General features: G+C 37.9%; 1 protein-coding gene across 2 annotated transcripts in view; it reads left to right on the top strand.

Annotated features, from left to right (window-relative positions):
* The first annotated feature begins 645 nt into the window (after positions 1 to 645).
* Positions 646 to 9,960, top strand: part of lrp11 (low density lipoprotein receptor-related protein 11) — a 66,469-nt gene continuing 57,154 nt past the window's right edge. For both annotated transcript variants that reach the window (XM_028797904.2, XM_028797903.2), the window contains exons 1-2: positions 646 to 1,492; positions 9,047 to 9,204. In XM_028797904.2, the coding sequence (XP_028653737.2) occupies positions 895 to 1,492; positions 9,047 to 9,204 (756 nt within the window). In that variant the 5' untranslated portion in view covers positions 646 to 894. The remainder of the gene's footprint in view (positions 1,493 to 9,046; positions 9,205 to 9,960) is intronic.

The raw sequence follows: 9,960 nt of genomic DNA, 5'->3' as shown, positions 1-9,960 counted from the left end.
CTGTCTTCGAAATAGTCTAAAACGATGCCCCGCAAGTTTATGTTTGGAATGTGTCATTTGTAACCTTTTTGGAGTGGCTATTAGAGGACAAGAACCACTGGTAAAGAATTACATATGAGAAACATATTTCTGATCAGCATAGAAATTGCATAAAACGACGCCCCAGATGCCTACATTACTGATTCCCATTTTTTCGAAGTTTTCTGAAAAGAAGTCATTTTGATCCCTCATATCCCTAGGGGATATTTATTTAATGAAGACAACGATCCGTTTAGTGTTATCATACTTTCCTGCACAAAGTATGCCCCCCCAAAAAAACTAAATATGACTGGTTTTCAAGTCTACATGTCCGAAAATGAGTGGCAACTCCCAAAAAGCTCAGCGTCTTGCATAAATATCAAGACGGTTCAAACGGTTTATCATTGTGGCGTTTTCTCGTACCGGTGAGTCAGGATGCGCAGTTACGAAAAACTGAGGTGATTTCAAAATATTCAGAAATAATTCGTATAAACACAAAAACACTTCCCATATTAGTGATGCACATTCAATTTTAGTGTAGTTGTCAATAAAACATACAGCAGAATCGCAGCACCGGTCAAGTTTACTAGCCTCTCAAGTGCGCACTGCCTTCTCGAGGTCTAGTGCGGCTGCGCCAGAAGGCCGGCAGTTTGTGAACGCGCCGGATGGAGCTGTCTTTTCTCCTTAGTACTGCTCAGTTCGACTGGGGGCTCTGCGAAACTGATTGAACGAATTCGGCATTTATACAGCAGAAGGATGAAAGTTTTTGCTTATCCGTAACCGAGGAGCCGTTAATGGAAAAGAGAAATCCACCGAAATCAAGATGTTGAAAATAAGAGACTCGACGGTGTTTTGAAATAAAAACACGTAATCACTATGGCATCGCCACTCGTCGGTCAACTGCACCTGCTCGTTTTGGCGTTGATCTGGACCGGGCGTGGTATTCTGGCCAAATCGCCACGTATTTCAGATCTGAGATCGCAGATTTCAGGTGTGGAAGAGCTTCTTGAGGAATTCCGCAAACAATTGCAGCAAGAGCAAGACGAGAAAACGGTAGAGCTGCATGGGGATGTATGCATAGACAGTTTCAGCGCCATGCAGGACTACATCATCCGGGCGAAGGATTCTATTGAGGCCGGGGCCACGTTCCTTACCGCACCAGCTGACATTAACACTTGGAAGGAATGCTTACATGCCTGCTGCGCGGACCCTCACTGCACGGTAGCCGTCGTGGAGCTCAGACGGGAGGTTTCACAGAGTAGTGGCCTTAGCTGTTTTTTGTTCAACTGCACTTACAGAAACAGAAATGTGTGTAGGTTCTCCTCGCACCCAGGATACAACAGTTATGCCTTGGCTTTTAATGGCACCTTGTATTCCAGCGGCAGCGGGACAAGTGCGGATGGGCCTGAGCCGTCGACTTCTAGAAAGGAGGCCCATGTGCTTATCCAACAAGGTGGCGATAGGAATTTAGCAGGTACCTGTCTGTCTGTCTGTCTGTCTATATAGGATACACAAAGCTGACTTTTCCATTATTATTATTGGGAGGAATCCTTTTACAGGCTAACTCTGGAAAGTTGATGTGACATTTAGATTTACATTTTAAATCCTAATACCACTTAATCTACCTGGCCTAATAGCAAGGTTTGGAACTGGTTGAATAGGTTTAGCAAATCAGGCAGATTAAAAATATGAAAAGATACATTAAGTATCTGCGTACACGAGAGCATAGATAATATCTTTATCAGATTAACATCAGAGGTGGAGTGGAACGATGACGTTGTTGGTGGTGCAGTTTCATCACAGATACACGAGGCTCATTTTGATTTCAGACCTAGTCACTGTTGTCACTTTGTGAGTTTTTCCTCAGATGCTATAATTTCCCTCCCATGTAGCAGTGGCATGATGTTGGAATGATGTGCGTGCGAGCGTTGATGTCCTCGTACCTTACAGTGAACTTTTCCCCTGTCAGATGTTGGTTAGTACATAATGACTGGATTGGGTACTTAGCTCTATATAATGATATTCTGTGGCAATTACACGCAGCTAAAATTATGTAGTGGTAATGAAAATGTACAATCACCAACACTGTATTGAACATAGCAAGAGAATTTTTTATACAAGTATCAAGTAATGTTTGAATAAAAATAGTGGGTTTACATAAGTACAAAAAAATTGCTTAAATTATTCATCTAAAATATTTAATATATTATATCTGTCACTAGGAGTAATTCAGTTGCACTCAGTTTATTATTCACATGTAGCACTCTTCACCACATACAGGCTCTGAGCCCCAAATAGTAATATACATAAGCATTTGTGCACATATGTGGTGAATAAGCAATAATACAGGAGTCAGTTATGTGTTCTGTTGAATTAACCTATCTGACTGCCCTCTCTTTTCTGGACACTCTGCCATTTAATACACTGCATACCGGAGTCCCCACTACACTTAGATGGATTAAATAGGTTTGACAATGTTATATTAAATATTGAAGTAATACATTTTCCAAGTAATATATTAAAATGTGAATGTTTAAGAGACTGTTGATCCATAATGTTCCCAATCACTTAATGTATTATATGTTTATAATGGTATAGGTATTATATACTGCCTTACAGTAAGGAAACAGGGGTTTTAGTGTTCTCTCTGTATCCGTGTAGGTTTCTTCTGGGTGATATGGTTTCTTTCCAAAGTTCAAAGACATGCAGATTAGGTGAAATGGCGTTGCAGTTTAGTCCCAAGAGTGTTAGTGTGTTCGCCCTGTAATGGACTAGCTCCCTTTTCCAGGGATTGTTCCTGCCTTGTACCCTATGATTGCTGAGATAGGCTTCAACTGCCTGGCATCCCTGCCTTGGATAAATGGGTTAGGGAGATAGATGAATGAATGGATAGATATAAAACTATACCATATATCCTTTAATGTGCGTGACAAGTATCATTCAGTTAAATTATTATTGGTTGGAAGAAAAATAAGTATTATAATCATATGCCTTTTTCTCTTTAACAAAACAGGAAACAGTCATAAAAACCTTGACCGAAATAAACACTACTTCCCAGACATAAACCAGAAGGGAGCTTCTCCAAATCAGTTATCAGTGTTAGTACTGAGCTGCAGATTTTCAGACTATGTAACCATGGAATGACTCAAAAAGCAGTGAATCCATATCAGTATTGGTCATTTGAAGGAGTCCATTGTACTGTACCAAAATTATTTCTGTAGTTATAATTATTTTGAGTAAATAATGTCTATGAATGTCTGGACCTTACTGGATATCTTCCAGCTAGCCTGCCACTTTTGCCAATCCTTGCTAAAATTCCAGATCTTCTTTATCATTTAAAATGGCCCCCTCTTCTGGCAAGCCCTTGTCACTGCTCTGCTCTCAACTCCAGACTTGTCTGATTGAAGAACTGGATATTCTTAAGAGAATAACTATAAGAATACATTTGATACCACATTAGCCCGCCAGGAAGCACTTCAGGGTTTTCTTGTTTTCCGAAGAGACTGATGCAGGAACTGCAGGTGGCAAGAGTTTCTATGGATATTTTATCAAATGTAGCAGACTATAGCTGCTACTCACTAGTGTCCTGGAATTTACTATTTTTAAAAAGCATTTATTTATCTGAAAACTTTTTATTTTGCTATTTTGTCGTGGTAAGGCTATTCCAACTAAAATGTGTACTGGTCTTTTGTAACTGGCATCCACATGTTCTCCTTGACGCAGGAAATAACCAACAAGTCCTAATATCAGATAAATTTAGCCTCAAGTGGCAAATATCACATAACAGATTTTATTTTTTTATTAACTTAATGTAAAGAAAGACAAAATATGCATATAACAGTGTATGGATAGTGGTGCAATCGTTACCGCAGCTGCCTCATGTATATATTGTTTTTTGTTTGAATCTCGTGACTGATCATTGCCCGTGTGGAGCTTCTCCTTTTCTATATCTTTGTGAATTTTCCTCCAGGTACACTTTATTTCCAATGTGCATGACCATGTGTATCATTGGTTAGTTAACAGAACATTCTCAGACGCACATAATCAAACTCAGGGTTACATGAGCAGTAATATCGGATATAAGGCAGGAATTAGTCTTAGACGGACTGTTTAGTATATTTCTGGACCTGCTTGTCCAAACTCATACACACACGCATTTACACTCATATGAAGACAACTTAGAATTGACCACTTGCAAACATATTTTGGTATTTACTTAATCTGCTAACTAAACTGTCCATGTTACCATACACAGCTTTTATACGAACTCTGTCTATATGCCAGAAATGGCACCTTCAGCCCCATGGTTGGTGTACTTGTAGCTCATGAGGCTGTCTTTCCTTGCTCCATTCCATAGTTTCACCTAGACACACTAGTTTCCCTCGTATGTGTGTGTGTGTGTATATATATATATATATATATATATATATATATATATATAATATATATACCGTATTTTTTGCACCATAAGACGCACCTGACCATTAGACGCACCTAGGTTTAGAGGAGGAAAACAAGAAAAAAAATATTCTGAACCAAATGGTGCACTAATATGTTTAATAAAATATAGCAGAATAATATTTCAACCATGTAAATTCAACAGCGGTATTAAGAAACATCATCACTGTCATTAACAAATAAGGAGAGACTTTAAGGTTCAAGCATTCTTCTAGTTTTATGGAAACCCCAAGAACTCCACATCGCTAGTGTCAGAATTTATTAAGCTCAGTTGCTCACAATCACTTTGCAGCACCACGTACCTATCATCACGTGACATAACCTGTCCAAAACCACCAGGGGACAAAGCACGTTTGGACCAATGCTCCCTGAAGTTATATCGCCAGTCTAGTCCCATCTATATTTGTAATGCCACAAAGCCCTTCATCTCGTGTTTTGTTGTGGGTTTCCAGTTTGAAAAATGAGAATGCGGTGCAAGCACAGCCCTCGATTCAAAAAATTGCTCTGCATACCTGTTTGTCTCATCTGACAGTAGCTGAAAGGCAGCTTCAGGAAAGAACAGCCTGAAGTAGTCCAGCGGCTGGTAATCTATCGAGTCCAGAGTCCAACTCAGTGATAATGCGCTTCGCTCCCTCATGAGATGTAGACGCTATCTTGCCTTTGTTTATATTTGTTTAGATTTCGCAACTCACGCACACGCAAGGATTAGATGCCGAGTCAATGAGTCTAACATTCCTCCAAGCACAGAGGGAATGCCTGTAACGTAATAGTGAGTTTTGTCGCCCTCTACCCCTGGATGTTGACTTTTGTCAGGTATTACACATCATGGTCTGTGATGCAATATTCGCACCATAAGACGCACAGACATTTCCAACCTTCTTTTGGGGAAAAAAAAGTGCGTCTTATGGTGCGAAAAATACGGTATACAGTGTAGGGCCATTAAGCCGCAGTGATTGGGGTCCAAACTGCTTAACCGCGGCTTCGGTGGTCCACGGCTTAAATATTTTTTGATAATGCATAAATTACAATAAAAAATGAAAAAATAAATGTTTTTTGATCACAATCCTTTCTCACGTGTTGACCCGCGAGTCGCCATTTTGAAAGTAGCGCCGTAGTCTCACGATCGCGATATTGCGTGCTGCATATTAAATCATGATTAATGGTCTTGAAATTAATAATAAATTATTAATTAAGAATAACAAAACATATCAAATACATTTAAAACATTTTATTTCACATCTTTTCATAAAAATTACTAAATATTTATTCGTAACATTGCATGGCACAATACAGTATTAAAAAAGTAATTATTTGACATATAAATGAAATCACACGCAAGCACTTTTATTACCATCATACATTAATACATTAACAATGTTATAAACATTTTAATAAAATTTGAATTTTTTTTTATTTCCAATATAAAATTAAACATACACTAATATAATAGTTGTTATTACACAATAACAAGTTACAAACAGTCTTTATTTTTTAGTAAAATACGAGGTGATGTCAGCTTGCTTCTTGCTCCTAGAAGCTCTCATCTTGGCATCTCTTATGAGAGACTTCAGCTGTAGTGTCTTTACTTTATCCCCCACACGCTCGTAGTACTCTAAGGCCACTTCAAGTCCTTTAACTGCATCATCAGCGGTTCTAGTTGGAGGTACTGGGACAGGATCTTCTTCTTCATCTTCATTGTGGTTTTCTTCAGCTAAAATGGAGGATGCTATTGGGACGTCATCATCTATGGTGGACCATGCTGCAAGGATTTCTTGTACTGGTACACTTGAGTGGACAGCCGACATCAACTTCTGTTCTGCCTCCCGTACTTCTTCTGGACTGAAACCTAGGAAGTCTTCATCTTCGTCTTCTTCAACAGTAGTGGGGTTCTCTGTGATGGGACCTCCAAGGGCTTTAGTCCAACAATTTTGAATTGTTTCAGGCTAGATTGCTCCCCAGGCTGACTCAGACAAATACAGTGCTTCTTTAATTCTTACAGTCTTCAAGAACATAGGGACACTCTTATCTTCTTCAACCATGGACTTTATCATCTCCCATCTATAATTGGCCTTGAGCACAGAGATGATGCCTTGATCTAGGGGCAGAATCTTGGACGTTGTATTCTTTGGAAGGTAATAAACAAAAATCTTGCCATCTCTGGACTTCAACGTCTCTGCAGGGGGGTGCGGTGGACAGTTGTCTAGAAGTAGGCATGCTCGTGGTTCCATTCCCTTGCTTCTAAGGTGCCTACGGACATCAGGGATGAACGTCTGGTGAAACCACTTCTCAAAAATTGCTGCTGTCATCCAGGCATTCTTGCTGTGATCGTAGTCCAGTGGTAAAGATGACATGGTGATGTTGTGGAAACATCTTGGGGATCCAAACTTGCCAATACAAAGAGGTGTTAGCTTGTGATGACCCGTCCAGTTACAGCAAAATAACATTGTCACCCTGTCTTTGATCTGTTTATAACCTTCTTTGCTGGTCTTGTCTTTCTTCATGGCTAAAGTCCTATCAGGCAGTATTTTGTAGTAAAGGCCCGTTTTCATCAGCGTTGTAAATCATCTCTTCTGTTAGCTGCTGTTCTTCTATGAATTGTTGAAATTTGGGAATGAACTCTTCTGCTGCTACAGTGTCTGCTGACTAAATCACACCATTGATCTTTACTTGTGAAATGCCGTGTCTCTGTTTTCACCTTTTCAACCAGCCAATTGAAACTGTAAACTCAGGATCTGCATCAGGACCATGAATTTCCTTGTATAATTTTTCTGCCTGCGCTTGGATGACTGGACCAGAAATAGGGATACTATTGTTTCTAGCCTCACAAAATGCATTAAAAGTTGCTTTGTCTAATTCTGGATCTTTTGCTGTTCTGGCTCTCTTGCATCTTAAACCACATTCATCAAGCTCATCAAGAAATGTTCTTAATTTATTTTCATCTTTGATCCATCCACGTAGTGTTGACTCAGGTACCACTAACTCTCTGCTTACTTTAATGCGAGTTTCGCTGTTTCGTATTCTTTCGATGACATCCAGCTTTTGCTGAACATCATATGAAGCGTGTTTACGTTTATTACTCATGGCGTAAAAATTTTTAAAGCAAATATGATGTGCTTGCTATAGATTCAAAAACTGAAGTGATTTACGTTGGGTTTGTGACTCATAGTTATACAATTTCAAGTTTTATCGGATTATCAAATTACAAATACTTTAAATACGAGTCAATTTTTTGCGGATTTACCACGGATTAAGTTTGTAGCATTGTAAGGTGTGAATCAGTTACAATGGCGGCCTCCATAACGCTGACACTCAGCGTGGATAAAACATATTAATTTTTGAATTTCATTGTAAGTTATTTTATTGTTTATTGATAAATAAAAGACTAATCTTCTATAAATACCTCTTTGAAGTTATAAGCCAGCATTTAAATATTTAACCCGCGATACTGCATAGCATGTCAATCACGGACATTCGAAATGTCAAAATGATAGCTGTCAACACCTGTCTCGAGTGTTTGAGAGGCCATGTTTAGGTCCGTATGATCCATAGTGTCAAAAAATTGGGATCCAAGCTTTTTGCGCGGCTTAAGCGAATTCGCGGATTACTGGCCCGCGGCTTAATGGCCCTACACTGTATATATATATATATATATATATATATATATATATATATATATATATTAGAAACCCTAATACAAATGCAGATTTCAGGCATCATTGTTTTTCATTGTTAGAGTAGTATTTTGTTATTATCATGGTTAGAATAATATTTTTGTCAGCTGCAAATTAATTTGTAGATGTAAAAAAACAGAAGGATTTTTAAATATTCCTTTTTTAAAATAAAATAACATGTAGAAAATTGTATTAGTGTATGTTGTTTGTTTGAATTTGTAATTTATGTGAATTATCCTATTTAGGTGATTTGTTATCATGCAAGTGACTTGTACATGCAACATTGCATTAGTGTAAATTCACCATGGTCTGACTATTTTTAAATTTATGCAATTTTCCAATTTACTTAACGTCAAGCATCTATCTGTTCCTTTTTTGGCATGGTGTGAATACAACCCTTATAAGATATGACTTAAAGAAGTTGAAGTAAGGTGGATGTCTGGTAATAATTTTGAAAATGCCTGCTTCACTCTTCAAGCTGTGTTAGGTGAAAGAAACATATTTAAGCATTCAGTGAATTTGAATTTGAAATGATTTTTAAATAACAATGCAATTGGAAATTAAAGTGTACATTTATTGAACCCACTTAATTATCTTTGCAGTGTGGGACAACAACTGGCATAACCAAAAAAACAAACAAACACATGTTTACTGAGCAAACATTCAAATTCCAATGACATCAATTACCAGGATAGAATTCTGTTTTACTCTCCCGTAACTGTTAGGCAGCAGTGCTACTGACACCTGCTATATGCTAACTGATATTTTAAATGTGACAAATGAAAAAAGTGGAGAGACAAGTAAAGTAATGTATATAATTGTTATTATAAGTAGGACACAGATCATGTTCCATAACAATTTTTAATAACACATATAACTATTTGATTCATTTTGCTCAGAAAAGGATGACCCACCTCAAAGCAATGCTGGAAAGGATGTGGTGGTTCAGCTACCAACGGATTGGGTGGTTTTAGATGGACGAGAAAGCACAGATGACCGTGGAATAGCACGTTATGAATGGACTTTACTGCAAGGGGACCGTTTTGTAACTATGAAGGTAATGTATCCTTACACCTACAAATATTTAAATATTTATTGGTCTAAAATGCAACCAATATGTTGTTATATAAAGAGAAAGTCTTTGTTAGATTAGAACAGAATTTTTTTTAAATCTTATAAGGTTTTATTAGTTATAGTTCCATAATTATTTAATCTCTTGAGGGGTTAGCATACTAAACTCTAATCATATTTCCATTTCTTTTGGGCTGCATTATCACATCAAACTGCTACAAAAAGTATCTGACATGCATATTCCATCAGCATTAGGTATCTTTAGATCAATAAAGAATAGTCAATCGAATTTAAATAATTTCTGTTGATGTACAGGATGGTACACATAATAAGAATTCAGGTGGAGGTTTAGCTAAGTTGCATCTCCTCCAGGGATATGCCATAAACTGGAAGGTGTGAAAGTGTAAGTGATTTGTGCATATAGAAGAGAGACAATGGGACTTGCCTGAAGCCTCATGATGGAAAGAGTGGCAAGGCCTTGTTCCCCCTAGCTGGTCAATATGTGTCAATGGGGGTGCCTTTGTCTTTCTTTGAAATCAGATATTTATGCTTTTTGTGAACTCGAGGGTTAAAAGTTGATGTCTATAGGCCATAGTTTGATTTGGAACCATAAATGCTTATTAAGTGAACAGGAGTTTGAAGCGTATGTTGGTACCTGTGCAGGTATAGTTACAGATTGGCTGAAACGCAAAAGCAGCTGGTTATGCTACAAGAAATTTTTACCGAAGTAGGGGATAAAAAA

Source organism: Erpetoichthys calabaricus, chromosome 3 (assembly GCF_900747795.2).
Source record: "Erpetoichthys calabaricus chromosome 3, fErpCal1.3, whole genome shotgun sequence".
Lineage (NCBI taxonomy): Eukaryota > Metazoa > Chordata > Cladistia > Polypteriformes > Polypteridae > Erpetoichthys > Erpetoichthys calabaricus.
Note: the sequence above shows the minus strand (reverse complement) of the source record. Positions and strands in the feature narration are given on the sequence as shown.